The 21,892-nt window shown below is 40.3% G+C and overlaps 1 protein-coding gene across 5 annotated transcripts in view; it reads left to right on the top strand.

Annotated features, from left to right (window-relative positions):
• The window catches only part of SPIDR (scaffold protein involved in DNA repair), a 471,127-nt gene that overhangs the window by 48,685 nt on the left and 400,550 nt on the right, over positions 1-21,892 (top strand). For all 5 annotated transcript variants that reach the window (XM_030937328.1, XM_030937325.1, XM_030937329.1 and 2 more), the window contains one exon: positions 185-348. In XM_030937328.1, the coding sequence (XP_030793188.1) occupies positions 185-348 (164 nt within the window). The remainder of the gene's footprint in view (positions 1-184; positions 349-21,892) is intronic.

Genomic DNA, 21,892 nt, shown 5'->3' with positions numbered 1-21,892 from the left:
GTTTTGGCGTTCTGCCCACCCTGGCCTCCCAGAGCTCTAGGATTATAGGCATGAGCCATTGTGCCTGGCCCTAAATATGTTTTTTAAAATTACTGAGTGACATGGATAACTACTAAGAATAAAGGAGATTTAAAAGTGAAAGATTAAGGAGATAATTAAGCAAGTTAAAAATTGTTTTTCTTAGGTGAATTACAGTGTGTTGACTGGGAGATTGACAGTGACAGGGCAGAGGCTAGTGACTGTAATGAATTTGAAGATGACGAGGGTGCTGTGGAAATCTCAGACTGTGCTTCTTGTGCAAGTAATCAGTCTTTGACAAGTGATGAGAAGCTATCAGAACTTCCCAAGGTAAGAATGAATTATTTCAAAACTTTTAGTCTCTGTATAACATTTGCTAATCATAGCTGTTTTGTGTGTGTGTGTGTGTGTGTGTGTGTGTGTTTTCCTGTCCTTCCTCAAGAACAACTACTTTTGACTCTTAGGGAATTCTTTTCTTCTTTACTCACTTATCTCTAAGTAACATGCTTGTGCTGTACTTCTCAACATGGATAAATATTGATCTGTCTTCTCGCTCACTTCCAACCCTCACTGCACACTGAACTTTTTTTTATCCTACTGTTCTCCCAGTGCAGATATGTCAAAGTTTGGTTAGATTATATTCAGCAATTTATACAATTGTGAATAAATAATATTGATAGCCAAGGGAAATATTATTATCCTTTGCAACTATTTGCTTTCCCTAGACTTAATAATCATTTTGGTTTTTGTTCATCTAGTTTTACTTATTGATGGAAAAAAATACTTTTTCATCATTGCCCAGCTCTCTTGTTAAGATTTTCAGACAGCAGGCATTCTCTGAGTTTCATTTTTTTGGAGAACTCTTTCCCACAACCTCGTAGCTGCTCCAGTTTGAACTCAGCGTCCTCTCTCCTTTCGCAAACATTGTCACCCGGACTTTGCTATCATTCTGGGAATTTATTGACCTCTGTCCTGTATTGTGCTCCTTTATCCAGGATTTCATGTTTTCCTCTTTTTTAGTTTTCACCCTGTTTTGGTTGAACACATCTTACCATAACTTTCTGAGGAATTATTTGGTATGTCAGGAGATGCTTTTGTCATATTTTGATGTGTGATTGAAAATTTGTATAGAATTTTTAGGTTGGAAATAATTTTCCTTCGAAGTTTTGAAGGCATTGCTTCATTATCTTAGCTCAAGTTGCTGTCAATAACCTTGAAGCTATTCTCATTCTTGACCTTTTAAGATTTTTCTCTTCATTACTGGTTTTAAGCAGTTTGATTGTGATATGCCTTATGATTTTTCAGTTGGTGTTTGTCAAGCCTTTTGAATCTATGGTGTTTTGGGGGTTCCCCAAGACCACCTCCAGGTTCAGCAGTTGACTAGGAGGATACACAGGACTTAGCATATAGTCATACTCATGGCCATCATTTATTGCGCGGAAAGGATACAAAAATAGGGTGAAAAAAGGGTGTAAAAAAGGGTCTTGCTGTGTCACCCAGGCTAGAGTGCAATGGTGCACTCATAGCTCACTGCAGCCTTGATCTCCTGGGCTCAAGTGATCCTCTCACCTCAGCCTCCAGAGTAGCTGGTCCTACAGGCATGTGCCACCACGTCTGGCTGATTTTTGTATTTTTTGTATAATGTGGTTTGCCATCTTCCCCAGGCTGGTCTCAAACCCTTGTGTTCAAGGGATCCGTCCACCTTGGTCTCCCAAAGTGCTGAAATTGCACGTGTCAGCCACCATGCCTGGCCAAAAGAATGCAAATTTAAATCAGCAGTCTTCCACGAGTCCTCTCCCAGTGGAGTCACACAGTATATGCTTAATTCTTTCAGCAAAATGTTTAGATGACATGTGTGAAGTGTTATGTACCAGGCAACTCATTAGAGACTCAGGGTTTTTATTAGGGACTGGTGACATAGGTACCCTCTCCCTAGAATCTACCCAAATTCCAGACTTCAGAAAGAAAATGGATATTCAGTATAAACCATATTGTTTGCACAGTTTAGGCACAGTGACCCACCATTATTTATCATTTATGGAATGATGAAGATTCTCCTGAAATCTGTTTTCAGAAGCTAGGCAAGGACCAGCTTTGCAAGCAGGGTTTTCTAAGGATAGCTACTTCAGGCCAACTATGTTAACTCTTTTCTGCATATATGTGAGTTTGTAGTTTTCATCACATTTGGTAAGTTTTTGGCTTTTACTTCTCAATAAATTTTTTTTCTGACTCCCCTTTTCATTTCCTCCTGTGACTCCAATTACATGTATATTAATTAGGCTGCTTAATGTGTCATGTCTCATTTTTGCTGTCCTTGTTTTGTCCCCTTCATTTCATTTTGGGTGGTTTTCTGTTGCTACATCTTCAAGTTTTTTTTTAATTCTTTTTTTTAATAACTTTAAAAATTCTTCAGTATATTCTGCAGGTAATACTATAAGTGTGTTGGTCATCTCTGACATTGTAGTTTTCATTTCTAGAAGTTTGATATGAGTCTTTTTATATTGTCCATGCCTTTCCTTAACATGTCATACATTCTGTATTTTGAACATAGAGTATATTTATAATAACTTTTTAATGGCTATTTTGGTAAATCTATCTGTGTCATTTCTGTGTCTATTTCGCCTCCTTATGGGTTGTATTTTTCTGCTTTTTTGCATGCCTATACATTTTAAAAACTTGTAAAATTCAATGCACTATTATCATAGTCATCATTCTGTGTATTAGATTACTAAAGCATATTCCTTCTGTCTAAATGAAATTTTGTACCCTTTAATCAGCATCTTCCCTTTCTCCATCCACTTTTCTCTCCCAGCCTGTGGTAACCAACATTCTACCCCGATTCTATTAAGTTCTACTTTTTTAGATTCCCCATTTAAGTAAGATGATGCTGTATTTGTCTTTGTGTGCCTGGCTTATCTGAGTTAACGTAATGTCCTCCAGTTTCATTCATGTCGCAAATGATAGAATTTCCTTCTGTATTAAGACTGGATAGTATTCCATTGTGTAGATATACTACATTTTCTTTATGCATTCATCTGGACACTTAAGATTGTTTCCAAATCTTAGCTATTGTGAATAGCCCTGCAATTAACATGGGAGTGCAGATTTTTTTTTTAGCATACTGATTTCAATTCTTTGGCCCAGAAGTGGGATTACTAGATTATATGGTAGTTCTATTTTTTAGTTTTTTGAGAGATCTTCATGCTATTCTCCATAGAAGCTGTGTTAATTTACATTCCCACAACAGTGTACAAGAGTTTGGCCTCCCAAAGTGCTGAGATTACAGGTGTGAGCCACTGCACCTGGCCTGCAGTATTTTCTTTTAGGACATTTAACAGATGTATTTGATTACTGATATGACTTTCCATATTAACTTGATAGTACTTTGATATTATTGGCTGGGTTTTTATAATTTATTTTTTTGGTGTCTTCAAGAACCATTTGCTGTGGTTTGAATGTCCTCTCGAAAACTCTTGTTGAAATTTAATTATCATGGTGACAATATTAAAATATGGGACTAAAACAGTTTGGGTCTGTGTCCCGAACCAAATCTCATGTTGAATTGTAATTTCCATTGTTGAAAATGGGGCCTGGTGGAAGGTGACTGGATCATGGAAGTGCATTTCTCATGAATGGTTTAGCACCATCCCCCTTGGTACTGTCCTCACAATAGTGAGTGAGTTCTTATGAGAGCTGATAATTTAAAAGTGTGTAGTGGCCTGGCACCGTGATTCCTGCCTATAATCCCAGCACTTTGGGAGGCCAAGATGGGAGGATCAGTTGAGCCCAGGAGTTTGAGACCGACCTGGCCAACATAGCAAGACCCTGTCTCTATTAAAAAAATAAATAAATAAATACATAAAAGTGTGTAGCACTGCCCGCTTTGCTCTCTTGCTTTCACCGTGTGAAGTGTCTGCTCCCACCTCTCACTGCTTTCACCATGTGAAGTGCCTGCACCCACTTTGCCTTCCACCATGAGTGAAAGCTCCCTGAGGCGTCCCCAGAAGCATATGCCACCATGCTTCCGGTACAGCCTGCGGAACTGTGAGCCAGTTAAACCTCGTCTTTTATAAATTACCCAGTCTCAGGTATATCTTTATACCAATGTAAGAATGGTATATATTAAAAGAGTGGTATATGTTAAAAGAACCTCTTAATGGTTCCTGTATTAGGATTAGGCCATGAGGGCCATGCCCTCATGAATAGGTTAATATCATTATCACAGTAGTGGGTTTGTTACCACAAGGATATATTGTTATAAAAATTTTCTGTCCCTTGCTCTCACCCTCACTTGTCTTTCTGCTTTCTGCCGTGGGAAGGTGTAGGACAAAGGACCTTACCAGGAGCCAGCACCTTAATATTGGAATTTTCAGCCTCCATAACTGAGAGAAATAAACTTCTTTTCTCTGTAAGTTACCTACCCTATGGTATTCTGTTATAGCAAAGCAAAATGGACCTTATAAGACACCATACCTACAGAGGGCAGCAGAGACATAGCAGTGAATTCTCATAACCTAATTTTTCAGAAGTGTGAAGGAAATTGGGTTTAGGTGAACTTTGTTAAGTAATTCTCATATACTTTATGTAGTGACTTCTATGCAAATACAGGCTAATAGACATAATGAATGTAAAGTAATGTGAGACTCAGGAACTTTTGTGAGAAGGTAAGCAACAGAAGCTGGCTGGCACAGATAAAAGATCTGAAAGTAGTTCATGTAGTTTTAAAGGAAAAGTAAATGTGGCTTTCAAATTTGAAATAATGGATTCATTTTTGTGAAACAGATATTTTGTTTGTGTTCTTACCAGTAAGGGTAGGAAAAATGATTCAGTAACTCATAGAAGATGGAATTATGGAAAAGTTAAAAAAAAAACAAGAATAAACAAAATATTTTGTATCACATGGGAGTGTATTATAACCTTGCAGAAAGTGATCTGACAAACCTTTAAAAATATTTCTAAATTTAATGTGCATATACGTAATTTTTTTTATTTTTACTTATATAAATTTTTGAAAATCAGTTTTGCTTTTAATCAGTTTTAATAGTGAATTAGAATAAAATGATATGACTAGATGTGTACTAATTGTTAATGCCTAGGAACTGCCCATTGTTTTCATCTTTTTTCCCAATGTTTTATGTTGTAAAATACACTCAACATAAAATTTACTATTTTGACCATTTTAAAATGTGCAGTTCAGTGGTATTGAATATTTTCATAATGTTGTGTAACTACCATCACCACCATCTATCTCCAGAACTCTTTTCATCTTGTGAAATTGAAACTCTTTACTCATTAAACAGTAACTCCTCCTTCTGTCTTTCCCCCAGCTTCTGGCAACCACCATTCTACTTTGTGTATGATTTTGACTACTGTAATTACCTCATATGAATAGAATCATATAGTATATGTCTTTCTGTGACTGGTTTATTTCACTTAGCATAATATCCTTAAGGTTAATCCGTGTTGTTAGAATTTTTTATTTTTATTTTTTGAGATGGAGTCTCACTCTGTTGCCCAGGCTGGAGTGCAGTGGTGCGATCTTGGCTCACTGCAACCTCCGCCTCCTGGGTTCAAGTGATTGTCGTGCCTTGGCCTCCTAGTAGCTGGGATTATAGGCACACGCCACCACGCCCAGCTAATTTTTGTATTTTTAGTAGAGACCAGGTTTCACTATGTTGGCCAGGCTGGTCTTGAACTCCTGACCTCAAGTGATCTGCCCACCTCAGCCTCCCAAAGTGCTGGGATTACAGGCATGAGCCACTGAGCCTGGCTAGGATTTCCTTCTTATTAAAGACTGAATAGTATTCCATTGTATGTTTATACCACAATTTTACTTAATTTGTGACCTAACATATGGTCTATCCTGGAAAATGTTCTATATTCACTTGAGAAGAATATATATGCTATTGTTGGGTACAGTGTTGTGTATGTCTATCAGATCTAGGTGGTTAGTGTCTGAGGTCCTCTGTTTCCTTACTTACCTTCAATCTGGCTATTCTATCCATTATTGAGAGCAGGGTATTGATTTAATCATCTGTTATTTAGAAAGGTCTGTTTCTCCCTTCAATTCTGTCCGTTTTTGCTTCATGTATTTTTGAAATCTTTTAATTGGTGCATAAATGTTTATAATTTTTGTCTTCTTGCTGTATCAAATAATGTATTCATATATAATATCCTTTGTCTCTTGTAACCTTTTTTGATTTAGTCTGTTTTCTCTGATATTAGTATAGCCATCTCTACTCTGTTCTGGTTACTATTTGCATGGAATATCTTTTTCTATCTTTTAATTTTCAAACTGTGTCTGTGGATCTAAAGTCTAGTATAGGCAACATATGGTTGAATCCTGTTTCTCTATTCTGTCAATCTCTGTCTTTTGACTGGAGAGTTTAATCCATTTGAATTTAGATTATTTGTACAGAAAGATTTCTGTCATTTTGTTGTTTGTTGTTTATATAACTTACTGCTTTTTGTGGGGGCCCTCATTTCCTGCATTACTGTCTTCTTTTGTGTTTACTTGATTTTTTTCATGAAATGTTTAAATTCGTGTCTCATTTCTTTCTTTCTTTTTTTTCTTTTTTAATGGAGTCTCTATCATCCAGGCTGGAGTGCAGTGGCGTCATCTTGGCTCACTGCAACCTCTGCCTCCTGGGTTCAAGCAGTTCTCCTGCCTCAGCCTCCTGAGTAGCTGGGATTACAGGCATGTGTCACCACGCCTGGTGAATTTTTGTATTTTTAGGAGAGATGGGGTTTCACCATGTTGGCCCGGCTGGACTCGAACTCCTGACCTCAGGTGATCTACCCACCTTGGCCTCCCAAAGTGCTGGGATTACAGGCATGAGCCACCACACCCAGACTCTTCTCATTTTTCTTTTCTTTTTTTTTTTTTTTTGAGACAGAGTCTCACTGTGTCACCCAGGCTGGAGTGCAATGGCACAATCTCAACTCACTGCAACCTCCGCCTCCCGGGTTCAAGCGATTCTCGTGCCTCAGCCTCGCTAGTAGCTGAGATTACAGGCATGTGCCACCATGCCCAGCTAATTTTTGTATTTTTAGTAGAGACGGGGTTTTACCATGTTGGCCAGGCTGGTCTCAAACTGCCGACCTCAGGTGACCCACCCACCTTGGCCTTCCAAAGTGCTGGGATTACAGGCATGAGTCACTGTGCCCGGCCTAATACTTTGACTAAATTTAAAACAGTTGTCATAAAATCTTTCTCTGGAAGATCTGCCATCAAGACTTTTTCAAGGACAGTTGTGTTTATTTTTTTTTCTTTTGAATGTGTCATACTGTGTCCGGAATTGGTGGGTTCTTGGTCTTGCTGACTTCAAGAATGAAGCCGCAGACCCTCACGGTGAGTGTTATAGTTCTTAAAGATGGTGTGTCTGGAGTTGGTTCCTTCAGACATTCAGATGTGTCTGGAGCTTCTTCCTTCTGGTGGGTTCGTGGTCTCGCTGTCAGGAATGAAGCAGACCTTCCTGGTGAGCGTTATAGCTCTTACAGGCAGCGCCTCTGGAGTTGTTCATTCTTCCTGGTGGGTTTGTGGTCTCGGCTTCAGGAGTGAAGCTGCAGACCTTCAGCAGTAAGTGTTACAGTTCATAAAGGCGGCGTGGACCCAAAGAGTGAGCAGCAGCAAGATTTATTGCAAAGAGTGAAAGAACAAAGCTTCCACAGTGCAGAAGGGGACCCCAGTGGGTTGTGCTGGCTGTCTGGGCAGCGTGCTTTTATTCCCTTATCTGGCCCAACCCACATACTGCTGATTGGTCCATTTTATAGAGAGCTGATTGGTCCACTTTACAGAGAGCTGATTGGACCGTTTTGACAGAGTGCTGATTGGTGCCTTTATAATCCTTGAGCTAGACACAGTACTAGACCAAAAGTTCTCTAAGTCCCCACTAGGTTAGCTAGATACAGATTTAGCTAGATACAGAGTACTGATTGGTGTATTTATAAACCTTGAAGTAGACACAGAGTGCTGATTGGTGTGTTTACTATCCTCTAGCTAGACATAAAAGTTCTCAAAGTCTTCACCAGATTAGCTAGATACAGAGTGCTGATTGGTGTATATACAATACTCTGGTTAGATATAAAAGTTCTCCAAGTCCCCATCCGGCTCAGGAGCCCAGCTGACTTCACCTAGTGGATCCTGCACCAGGGCTGCAGGTGGAGCTGCCCGCCAGTCCCAAGCTGTGACTGCACTCCTCAGCCCTTGGGCTGTCGATGGGACCGGGTGCCACAGAGCAGGGGGGCGGCGCCCGTCGGGGAGGCTCAGGCCACGCCGGAGCCCACTGCAGAGTGGGGGAGCTGGGACGTGGTGGGCTGCAGGTCCAAAGTCCTGCCCCCTGGGGAGGCGGCTGAGGCTCAGTGAGAATTCGAGCACAGTGCCAGTGGGCCGGCACTGCTGGGGGACCCAGTGTACCCTCTGCGCTGCTGGTCCGGGTGCTAAGCCCCTCACTGCCCTGGGCCAGCAATGCCAGCTAGACGCTCCATGTGCAGGGCCTGCCCAGCCCGCGCCCGCCAGAACTTGCACTGGCTCGCTGGGGTTCCTGCCCGCGCCTCTCCCTCCACACCTCCACCCAAGCAGAGGGAGGCGGCTCCAGCGTCAGCCAGCCCAGAGAGGAGCTCCCATGGTGCCGTGGCAGGCTGAAGGGCTCCTAAAGCACTGCCAGAGTGGGCGCCGAGGCTGAGGAGGCTCTGAAAGTGAGGGCTGCTAGCACATTGTCACCTCTCAATACTTTACTATATATCTTGTTATTTTTTGTTGAAAACAGGGCATTTGAATATAATGATGTGGTAAGTATGGAAATTAAATTCTCCCTCTTGCCCAGCATTTGCTGTTTTGTTTTGTTTTGTTTTGTTTTGTTTTTTAGGCAGAGTCTCACTCTATTGCCCAGTCTGGAGTGCAGTGGTGTGATCTCGGCTCACTGCAACCTCCACCTCCTGGGTTCAACCGATTCTCCTGCCTCAGCCTCCTGAGTAGCTGGGATTACAGCTGGGATTACAGGTGTGCACCACCATGCCCAGCTAATTTTTGTGCTTTTTAGTAGAGATGAAGTTTCACCATGTTGCCCAGGCTGGTCTCAAACACCTGACCTCAGGTGATCTGCCCACCTCAGCCTCCCAAAGTGCTGAGATTACAGGCCTGAGCTACAACGCCTGGCCTGCTGTTTTGTTTTTTTTTTAATGTTATTGTTTTTGTTTATTTTTATTGTTGTAGGCTGTCTCTATGTGAAGGATCAGCCTGAGGTGTAAACTTAAGATTTTCTGAGTCTTTCCTAAGCCTGAGTTTTTCTCCAGGAATGTGTAGGAAGTTTCTGTTTTTTCTTTATATACAGTTGCTTTCAAATGCCCTAGTCTTTAACATCTGACTCCCCAAAGGGAAAAAGAGAAAAACTAAATCCTTTAAATCCCCAGCAGTTACTTTGTGGGTGGGGCTAGGGGTAGGAGAGAGCTTGTAACAGTGAGTGGAGATGAAGCAACAAGAGGTGTATCCACCTCTTTGTCCCATTTCTATGATCAGAAGTAGCATTCACTGATCAGGGAACACATGCCCTATATTTGGAAGAGAGGGTCCTTTTTGCCTGTCCTTGGTTCCTGTAAGCTGCACGCAAGCTGCTGCTAGGAATGCATGCTCAACTGCCTGCCATAGGGTTGAGGGTAGCTAATGGATAGCTGCTACTGTGCTAATACCAGCAAGGGATTAAAATTATGTTCAGGCTTTCCTCTGGACGTTACAAGCCTTCGGTAGATTCCAGAATTTCAAAATATTTAAATAGAAGAGATTCTGCCAGTGCAGTGATCTTCTAGGTGGAGCAACACATTCGTGGTGCTTCCTACTCCACCATCTTCTCAGAATCCTCTGTGTATAATTTACATACAGTTGAGTTTAACTCTGGTCATCATACATTTTAGAAACCTCATATGATTATGTTTATATAAAAACTGATAAAATTTAGTGCTTGTAAAGGGAATTCTGGAGTTCTTAGTCATGTTTTTTGTATGATTATATTTTAAAGATTTAATTAGAGAAACATTTTACTGAAGTCTATATTCCAGTGTGTTCTCATGGTAAAAAGAAAAGGTTGGAGATTGTATTGAGGAGTCTTTTTTTTTACTGTTATTTTATATTATAACTCATGTATTATATATTGTATCTGTTCATTATCTTAGTATGGCATTTTCAGGCTTTTATTCTCTTTATGAAAGTGAGTAACTGTATGTACCAATATCGATTGTTGCATCTGTGCCAGAAATTATATTTTATCTTTTCATCATCTCCCTTCTTTTATAGCTGAACTTGAGCTTAAAACATGCCAGGACAAGGAGTTTGTCAGATTGTTCCTTTTCTTTGTGTGAACTTTCTTCCCCTTTCACTACTATCACTGGGTCATCTCATTTCCCTTCATTCCCGTCTTTCTTCTCCATCTTTCATTTCCCAAATACTTCTGTTTTCTGATACAAGAAGGACTATAATAGAAAAGGATTGCTTTAGGAAATAGTGTTACAGCTATGTAATATTAAAAAGTAGTAAGTCAGCCAGGCACAGTGGCTCACGCCTGTAATCCAAGTACTTTGGGAGGCCGAGGTGGGCGGATCACGAGGTCAGGAGATCGAGACCATTCTGGCTAACACGGTGAAACCCCGTCTCTACTAAAAAATACAAAAAAAAAAAAAAAAAAATTAGCCGGGCGTGGTGACGGGCGCCTGTAGTCCCAGCTACTCAGGAGGCTGAGGCAGGAGAATGGCGTGAACCCAGGTGGCAGAGCTTGCAGTGAGTTGAGATCCCACCACTGCACTCCAGCCTAGGTGTCAGACTCTGTCTCAAAAAAAAAAAAAAAAAAAAAAACACACACCACTGCACTCCAGCTTGGGCAACAGACTCTGTCTCAATAAAAAAAAAAAAAAAAAAAAAAAGAAAAATAGTAAGTCGTCCAGTGCAGTGGCTCACGCCTGTGATCCCAGCACTTTGGGAGGCCAAGGCAGGCAGATCACGAGTTCAGGAGATTGAGACCATTCTGGCTAACGCGGTGAAACCCTGTCTCTACTAAAAAATACAAAAAATTAGCCAGGCGTGGTGGTGGGGTCCTGTAGTCCCAGCTACAGGCTGAGGCAGGAGAATGACGGGAACCCAGAAGGCGGAGGTTGCAGTGAGCCGAGATCGCGCCATTGCTCTCCAGCCTGGGCGAGAAATTAAGACTCGTCTCAAAAAAAAAAAAAAAAATAAAGGAAAGTAATAAGTCACTATGGATGTGACTTTCACAGTCTTCTAGTATTATAAACAATTCTTTTGAGTTGTACTTTTAATAATGTCAGAGCTGCACATGTCACACTACCTTTCCTGAAAATAACAATGACAACTTTTGGACAAAATTTTTTAAAAAAAGTATGTGAAAGCACAGTAGGAGGACAGAAAGTAGGAAGAAACTGAAGGATGTTGACATTTGGAAGATGGAATGGTGTAAGATGAGCATTTCATTTTTTGTGGATGTTTCCTAGAGGACAGGACTCGGTCATTGGTTGTGCAGGTGATGGAAGTTTGAATAGAAACCACAAGACAGAGTTGGGAAAGTTAGTGAGTATAAAGTAGTCTTTCATAGAGAAGGGTGTCCCAAATTCTGCATAAAAGTCTTAGGCTAAAATAACTAAAGATATTTCATTTGCTCAAGAAAGAGTTTAGAGAGTGGTATAGCCAACTTACCTACCTATTAAAAGAAAAAAAAAGGCCGGGCGCGGTGGCTCAAGCCTGTAATCCCAGCACTTCGGGAGGCCGAGACGGGCGGATCACGAGGTCAGGAGATCGAGACCATCCTGGCTAACACGGTGAAACCCCGTCTGTACTAAAAAATGCAAAAAAACTAGCCGGGCGAGGTGGCGGGCGCCTGTAGTCCCAGCTACTCGGGAGGCTGAGGCAGGAGAATGGCGTAAACCTGGGAGGCGGAGCTTGCAGTGAGCTGAGATCCGGCCACTGCACTCCAGCCTGGGCGACAGAGCGAGAATCTGTCTCAAAAAAAAAAAAAAAAAAAAAAAACTCTTCAGAAGAATATAATCAAATCCAGAGTTTCTAAAACTGTACCATGCACAGTGTCCAGAATACAATCCATATTCAGTAGACACACACATACACAAGCAGAAAAATGTGACCCATACTTAAGTGAAAAACCAATTAATTGAGACTGGCCTTGATATGACTCCTATGTTAGAATTAGCAGCTGTTATAACTCTTCTTAAGGATATATAAAGAAAATGTGTACACCATGAATACACAGATAAGAAACTTCAGCTGAAAAATGGAAACTAGATAAAAGGACTAAATGAAAATTCTATAGGTAAAAAATACAATATTTCAAATGAAAACGGATTAGAGATTACAGAATGTTAGGAAAAAAAGGAGTCACTGAAGTTGCTAGATTCATAGAAGTTATTCTTAAAAAGTGAAAAAGAGATTTCAAAAAGTGAAACTAGCTAGCGTCAGTGGCTGGTAGGACAACATCAAAAGTCTAACACTTGGTATCCTAGAAATAGAGGCCAGGGGAAATTGGGTCAAAAAATTCTGGAGAAATTATGGCTGGAAATTTCCCTAAATTGGTAAAAAACATGAATTTACATGTTGAAGAAGTTGAGTGAACTCCAAACAAGATAAATACAACAAAATAACACATAAGTACATTATAGTGAAGCTGTTGAAACTAATAGACAAAAAATCTTGCAGTGGCTTATTCCTGTAATACCAGCACTTGGGGAGGCCAAAGAGGGAGTATTGCTTGAGCTAAGGAGTTTGAGACCAGCCTGGGAAATGAAGTGAGACTTCATCTCTACAAAAAGAAAAAAATCTTGAAAGCACCCTGAGAAATGCTAATGAATGGTAGCTGACTTCTTATCAGAAGTAGTGCAGGCCAGCAGGCTATAAACACCTTTAAAGTACTGGTAAAGTAAACATCAACTCAGAATTCTATAGCCAAATAAGAAAACATACTTTCTAGCTAAGAAAATCTTTATACTACAAGAAATGTTTAAGGAGATACTTCAAGCTGAAGGAAAGTGATACCAGTTGAAACTCAGATCTTCAGGAATGAAGAGCATTGCAGTTGGAAAAATGTAAGTCTTCCCCACTCCATTAAGAAATATATAATTCTGATTGTTTAAAGCAGAAATTATAATGTTACGATATGGCATTTTTATATGACTGCTGGGCTTAAAGGATGAGTCTAGGTAGATGGAGTTATGTGCTTACTGTGGTCTTTATTTTATGAAGGGGTAGAATTAGTCCACTGTGCAAAGTTAAAAATATACTTTATAATTCCTAGAACAAACACTAAAAAAGAAAAAGATGCAAAGAGGTGATAGCTAAAAAACGAGAAGTCAAAATGGAATTCTAAAATGTATTTAGAGAATATGAAAAAAGGTGTAAAGGAACAGCAGAATATAAAACAAATGAGATGTGTATCAGTCTGTTCTCATAATGCTAATAAAGACATACTCAAAACTGAGTAATTTATAAAGGAAAGAGGTTTAATTGACTCAGTTCAGCATGGCCGGGGAGGCCTCAGGAAACTTGCAATCATGGAGGAAGGGGAAGCAAACATGTCCTTCACAGGGTGGCAGCAAGGAACAGAATGAGAGCAAAGTCAGGGGAAAAGCCCCTTATGAATCCATCAGATCTCCTTAGAACTCACTCATTATTACGAGAATAGCATGAGGGTTAGGTAACTGCTCCATGATTCAGTTACCTCCCACCAGGTTCCTCTTAGATCTAAAATTTAGATCTAAATTTTAAATAGCAAAATTACAAACCTAGGTCAAGTCTATCAATAATTACCTTAATTGAACATAGATTAAGTGTTTTATTTAAAGGTAGAGATTCACACATTGGATAGAAAGTCTGACCTTCCTGTATTCTGTCTACCAGAGATGCATTTTAAAAATAATGACACAGATAGATTGAAAGTAAATGTATGAGAAAAGGTGTAGCATGCAAATACTAAGATAGGATTATTATATTAATATTAGATAAAATAGACTTCAAGACAGTATTGGAGATAAACAAGGGCATTTCATAGTGATAAAACTCATTAGAAATACATAGTAATCATAAATTTGTATGCACCTAATAAGATCTGCAGTCACAGATGGAAATTTTAAGACTACTGTGTAACTTACAGAAAATCTAGACAAAAAATCAGTTAGAACATAGAAGATCTGTAAAATACTTCAACCACCTTGACCTAACTGGCATTTGTAGAATATCATGGACAACTAAAATAGAGTGTACATTCTATTCAAGTATACATGATATGCATACTGAGATAAATAATATATGCGTCCTAAAACATGTCTCAGTACATTTCAAAAGATTGTAATCTTAAAGAGTATATAGTGTAACTACAGTAGAATTTAAAGTAGAAATCAATAGCAATAAGATATTCAGGAAAAATCTGAATATTTGGAAGTAAAACAACATGGTTATCCCTAGTTGATCTACGAATTTAATGTGGTTCAAATCATTATCTTAGCCGGACTTTTCTCTTTTGGTAGACATTGAAAAGCTGATTATAACATAGGAAGATAGAAAGGACCTATGTTATGCAAAGCAATCTTGATGATTTACGAGGTGGAAGACTTAAATTTCTTTATTTCAAGATTTACTCTAATGATACAGTAATCAAGACTATGATATCAGCGTAAGGATATATAGTCATATAAATGGAGCAGAACAGAGAACTGATACATCATTTTTAACAAAGAAAGTATCCAATGAGGGAAATGAAAGGCTTTTAAATAAAAAATGCTGGAACAACTAGACATCTGTATGGATAAAAGTTCACATTGACTCCCTACCTCACATGGTACCCAAAAGATAAATCAAGAGGGATCATAGATCTAAATGTTGAAGCTAAAAGTATAAAGCTTTTAGAATAAACAAGTAAAGATACAGAAAGCAGCAACTGTTTTAAAGAAAACACCTAACACTCTATAAACTTCTTCAAAATAAAAAAATTCTGCTGGTCAAGAGACATGAAGAAAATAATAGCAAAACCTGTATCTGCAAAGGACTTGTATTAAGACTATATAAAGAAATTCTGGCTCACATCTGTTTTGGCCGAATAGGAACAGCTCCAGTCTCCAACTCCCAGCGTGAGCGACACAGAAGACTGGTGATTTCTGCATTTTCAACTGAGGTACTGGGTTCATCTCACTAGGGAGTGCTGGACAATCGGTGCTGGTCAGCTGCTGCAGCCTGACCAGCGAGAGCTGAAGCAGGGCAAGGCATCGCCTCACCTGTGAAGCGCAAGGGGGAAGGGAATCCCTTTTCCTAGCCAGGGGAACTGAGACACACAACACCTGGAAAATCGGGTAACTCCCACCCCAATACTGCGCTCTAAGCAAACGGGCACACCAGGAGAATATATCCCACACCTGGCTGGGAGGGACCCACGGCCACGGAGCCTCCCTCATTGCTAACACAGCAGTCTGCGGCAATCTATCCGCAAGGCAGCAGTGAGGCTGGGGGAGGGGCGCCCGCCATTGCTGAGGCTTAAGTAGGTAAACAAAGCCGCTGGGAAACTCGAACTGAGTGGAGCTCCCAGCAACTCAAAGAAGCCTGACTGTCTCTGTAGACTCCACCTCTGGGGACAGGGCACAGCTGAAGAACAACAGGGCAAGCAGCGGGGGCCTGTGCAGACTCGAACGACTCTGTCTGACAGCTTTGGGGAGAGCGGTGGATCTCCCAACGTGGAAGTTGAGATCTGAGAACGCACAGACTGCCTGCTCAGGTGGGTCCCTGACCCCTGAGTAGCCTAGCTGGGAGACATTCCCCACTAGGGGCAGTCTGACACCCCACACCTCACAGGGTGGAGTACACCCCTGAGATGAAGCTTCCAAAGTAAGAATCGAGACAGGTACACTTGCTGTTCAGCAATATTCTATCTTTTGCAACCTCTGCTGCTGATACCCAGGCAAACAGGGTCTGGAGTGGACCTCAAGCAATCTCCAACAGACGTATAGCTGAGGGTCCTGACTGTCAGAAGGAAAACTATCAAACAGGAAGGACACCTATACCAAAACCCCATCAGTACGTCACCATCATCAAAGACCAGAGACAGATAAAACCACAAAGATGGGGAAAAAGCAGGGCAGAAAAGCTGGAAATTCAAAAAATAAGAGCGCATCTCCCCCTGCAGGGGCCACTGAGAACAATATGCTAAGAATGGATAAGGCTCAAGGACAGTATCTCTAGCTAGTTGCACTTTTGATGAACTCCAGTAGTCAAGGATACTATCTCTGGTTGAACTTTTAATGAACTCTAGTAGGCGCCAAGAAGGCAGACAAAATAAGAAAGAACTTAGAGACAACTAAGCAGAAGGTTATATCTGGGTGCAGAAAGTTTGTTTTGCATTGTGTTATTTTTGCTGACGTGGGATTTATGGAGTATAAATAAAGTGAGGCGGAGGCTCTAGGTGCGGCCGCCATGTTCTCTGTTTGTCTTTGTCTCTTGTGTCTGTTCATTCTCCACCACCCCCGGCACGGGCCCTAAGATCCCCCTGCAAAGGAGCGCAGCCCATCGCCAGCAACGGATCAAAGCTGGTCAGAGAATGACTTTGACGAGATGAGAGAAGAAGGCTTCAGTCCATCAAACTTCCCAGAACTAAAGTACTCAGAACTAATTCTGGGTACTTCTCAGAATTACATACCCAGTGCAAAGAAACTAAAAATCTTGAAAAAAGAGTGGAAGAATTGACAGCTAGACTAATTAATGCAGAGAAGGTCATAAACGAAATGACAGAGATGAAAACCATGACACGAGAAATACGTGACAAATGCACAAGCTTCAGTAACCGACTCGATCAACTGGAAGAAAGAGTATCAGCGATTGAGGATCAAATGAATGAAATGAAGCGAGAAGAGAAACCAAAAGAAAAAAGAAGAAAAAGAAATGAACAAAGCCTGCAAGAAGTATGGGATTATGTAAAAAGACCAAATCTACGTCTGATTGGGGTGCCTGAAAGTGAGGGGGAAAATGGAACCAAGTTGGAAAACACTCTTCAGGATATCATCCAGGAGAACTTCCCCAACCTAGTAGGGCAGGCCAACATTCAAATTCAGGAAATACAGAGAACGCCACAAAGATACTCCTCGAGAAGAGCAACTCCAAGACACATAATTGCCAGATTCACCAAAGTTGAAATGAAGGAAACAATCTTAAGGGCAGCCAGAGAGAAAGGTCGGGTTACCCACAAAGGGAAGCCCATCAGACTAACAGCAAACCTCTCGGCAGAAACTCTACAAGCCAGAAGAGAGTGGGGGCCAATATTCAATGTTCTTAAAGAAAATATTTTTCAACCCAGAATTTCATATCCAGCCAAACCAAGTTCCATAAGTGAAGGAGAAATAAAATCCTTTACAGATAAGCAAATGCTTTGAGATTTTGTCACCACCAGGCCTGCCTTACAAGAGACCCTGAAGGAAGCCCTAAACATGGAAAGGCACAACCGGTACCAGCCATTGCAAAAACATGCCAAAATGTAAAGACCATCGAGGCTAGGAAGAAACTGCATCAACTAACGAGGAAAATAACCAGTTAATATCATAATGGCAGGATCAAGTTCACACATAACAATATTAACCTTAAATATAAATGGACTAAATGCTCCAATTAAAAGACACAGACTGGCAAACTGGATAAAGAGTCAAGACCCATCAGTCTGCTGTATTCAGGAGACCCATCTCACATGCAGAGACATACATAGGCTCAAAATAAAGGGATGGAGGAAGATCTACCAAGCAAATGGAGAACAAAAAAAAGCAGGGGTTGCAATCCTAGTCTCTGAGAAAACAGACTTTAAACCATCAAAGATCAAAAGAGACAAAGAAGGCCATTACATAATGGTAAAGGGATCAATTCAACAGGAAGAGCTAACTATCCTAAATATATATGCACCCAATACAGGAGCACCCAGATTCATAAAGCAAGTCCTTAGAGACTTACAAAGAGACGTAGACTCCCATACAATAATAATGGGAGACTTCAACACTCCACTGTCAACATTAGACAGATCAACGAGACAGAAAGTTAACAAGGATATCCAGGAATTGAACTCATCTCTGCACCAAGCGGACCTAATAGACATCTATAGAACTCTCCACCCCAAATCAACAGAATATACATTCTTCTCAGCACCACATCGCACTTATTCAAAAATTGACCACAAAATTGGAAGTAAAGCACTCCTCAGCAAATGTACAAGAACAGAAATTATAACAAACTGTCTCTCAGACCACAGTGCAATCAAACTAGAACTCAGGACTAAGAAATTCAATCAAAACCGCTCAACTACATGGAAACTGAACAACCTGCTCCTGAATGACTACTGGGTACATAACAAAATGAAAGCAGAAATAAAGATGTTCTTTGAAACCAATGAGAACAAAGATACAACATACCAGAATCTGGGACACATTTAAAGCACTGTGTAGAGGGAAATTTATAGCACTAAATGCCCACAAGAGAAAGCAGGAAAGATCTAAAATTGACACCCTAACATCACAATTAAAAGAACTAGAGAGGCCAGAGCAAACACATTCAAAAGCTAGCAGAAGGCAAGAAATAACTAAGATCAGAGCAGAACTGAAGGAGATAGAGACACAATAAACCCTCCAAAAAATCAGTGAATCCAGGAGTTGGTTTTTTGAAAAGATCTAAATTGACAGACCGCTAGCAAGACTAATAAAGAAGAAAAGAGAGAGGAATCAAATAGACGCAATAAAAAATGATAAAGGGGATATCACCACCGACCCCACAGAAATACAAACTACCATCAGAGAATACTATAAACACCTCTACGCAAATCAACTAGAAAATCTAGAAGAAATGGATAATTTCCTGGACACTTACACTCTCCCAAGACTAAACCAGGAAGAAGTTGAATCCCTGAATAGACCAATAGCAGGCTCTGAAATTGAGGCAATAATTAATAGCCTACCCACCAAAAAAAGTCCAGGACCAGATGGATTCACAGCTGACTTCTACCAGAGGTACAAGGAGGAGCTGGTACCATTCCTTCTGAAACTATTCCAATCAATAGAAAAAGAGGGAATCCTCCTTAACTCATTTTATGAGGCCAACATCATCCTGATACCAAAGCCTGGCAGAGACACAACAAAAAAAGAAAATTTTAGACCAATATCCCTGATGAACATTGATGCAAAAATTCTCAATAAAATACTGGCAAACCGGATTCAGCAGCACATCCAAAAGCTTATCCACCATGATCAAGTGGGCTTCATCCCTGGGATGCAAGGCTGGTTCAACATTCGCAAATCAATAAACGTAATCCAGCATATAAACAGAACCAAAGACAAGAACCACACGATTATCTCAATAGATGCAGAAAAGGCTTTTGACAAAATTCAACAGCCCTTCATGCTAAAAACGCTCAATAAATGTGGTATTGATGGAACGTACCTCAAAATAATAAGAGCTATTTATGACAACCCCACAGCTAATATCATACTGAATGGGCAAAAACTGGAAAAATTCCCTTTGAAAACTGGCACAAGACAGGGATGCCCTCTCTCACCACTCCTATTCAACAGTGTTGGAAGTTCTGGCTAGGGCAATCAGGCAAGAGAAAGAAATCAAGGGTATCCAGTTAGGAAAAGAAGAAGTCAAATTGTCCCTGTTTGCAGATGACATGATTGTATATTTAGAAAACCCCATCGTCTCAGCCCAAAATCTCCTTAAGCTGATAAGCAACTTCAGCAAAGTCTCAGGATACAAAATTAATGTGCAAAAATCACAAGCATTCTTATACACCAGTAACAGACAAGCAGAGAGCCAAATCAGGAATGAACTTTCATTCACAATTGCTTCAAAGAGAATAAAATACCTAGGAATCCAACTTAGAAGGGATGTAAAGGACCTCTTCAAGGAGAACTACAAACCACTGCTCAGGGAAATCAAAGAGGACACTAACAAATGAAAGAACATACCATTCTCATGGATAGGAAGAATCAATATCGTGAAAATGGCCATACTGCCCAAGGTTATTTCTAGATTCAATGCCATCCCCATCAAGCTACCAATGAGTTTCTTCACAGAATTGGAAAAAACTGCTTTAAAGTTCATATGGAACCAAAAAAGAGCCCGCATTGCCAAGACAATCCTAAGTCAAAAGGACAAAGCTGGAGGTGTCACGCTACCTGACTTCAAACTATACTACAAGGCTACAGTAACCAAAACAGCATGGTACTGGTACCAAAACAGAGCTATAGACCAATGGAACAGAACAGAGTCCTCAGAAATAATACCACATATCTACCGCCATCTGATCTTTGACAAACCTGAGAGAAACAAGAAATGGGGAAAGGATTCCCTATTTAATAAATGGTGCTGGGAAAATTGGCTAGCCATAAGTAGAAAGCTGAAACTGGATCCTTTCCTTACTCCTTATATGAAGATTAATTCAAGATGGATTAGAGACTTAAATGTTAGACCTAATACCATAAAAACCCTAGAAGAAAATCTAGGTAGTACCATTCAGGACATAGGCATGGGCAAGGACTTCATGTCTAAAACACCAAAAGCAACGGCAGCAAAAGACAAAATTGACAAATGGGATCTAATTAAACTGAAGAGCTTCTGCACAGCAAAAGAAACTACCATCAGAGTGAACAGGCAACCTACAGAATGGGAGAAAATTTTCGCAACCTACTCATCTGACCAAGGGCTAATATCCAGAATCTACAAAGAACTCAAACAAATATAGAAGAAAATAACAAACAACCCCATCAAAATGTGGGGAAAGGATATGAACAGACATTTCTCAAAAGAAGACATTCATACAGCCAACAGACACATGAAAAAATGCTCATCATCACTTGCCATCAGAGAAATGCAAATCAAAACCACAATGAGATACCATCTCACACCAGTTAGAACGGCAGTCATTAAAAAATCAGGAAACAACAGGTGTTGGAGAGGATGTGGAGAAATGGGAACACTTTTACACTGTTGGTGGGATTGTAAACTAGTTCAACCATTATGGAAAACAGTATGGCAATTCCTCAAGGATCTAGAACTAGATGTACCATATGACCCAGCCATCCCACTACTGGGTATATACCCAAAGGATTATAAATTATTCTACTACAAAGACACATGTACACGTATGTTTATTGCGGCACTCTTCACAATAGCAAAGACTTGGAATCAACCCAAATGTCCATCAGTGACAGACTGGATTAAGAAAATGTGGCACATATACACCATGGAATAGTATGCAGCCATAAAAAGGGATGAGTTTGCATCCTTTGTAGGGACATGGATGCAGCTGGAAACCATCATTCTTAGCAAACTGTTACAAGAGGAGAAAACCAAACACCGCGTGTTCTCACTCATAGGTGGGAACTGAACAATGAGATCACTTGGACTCGGGAAGGGGAACATCACACACTGGGGCCTATCATGGGGAGGAGGGAGGGTGGAGGGATTGCATTGGGGAGTTATACATGATATAAATGATGAATTGATGGGTGCTGTCAAGTTGATGGGTGCAGCACACCAACATGGCACAAGTATACATATGTAACAAACCTGCACGTTATGCACATGTACCCTAGAACTTAAAGTATAATTAAAAAAAAAAAAAAAAAAGAAATTCTACAACTGAACAATGACAATACCGCTTAATTAATTGCGGAAGGATCAGTACAGACGCTTGATGAATGATGCCACATTGAATCGCCAGTGAACACGTGAAAATGTTACCAAACATCATCAATTATTAAGGAAATACAAAGTTCAACTGCAAGGAGATGCTACTTTACATGTGCCATTAGCTTAAAGAGTAATACTACCCCATGTAGAGCATTGAGAACTCTT

Source organism: Rhinopithecus roxellana, chromosome 9 (assembly GCF_007565055.1).
Source record: "Rhinopithecus roxellana isolate Shanxi Qingling chromosome 9, ASM756505v1, whole genome shotgun sequence".
Taxonomy (NCBI): domain Eukaryota; kingdom Metazoa; phylum Chordata; class Mammalia; order Primates; family Cercopithecidae; genus Rhinopithecus; species Rhinopithecus roxellana.
This window is presented reverse-complemented; position numbering and strand designations above follow the sequence as displayed.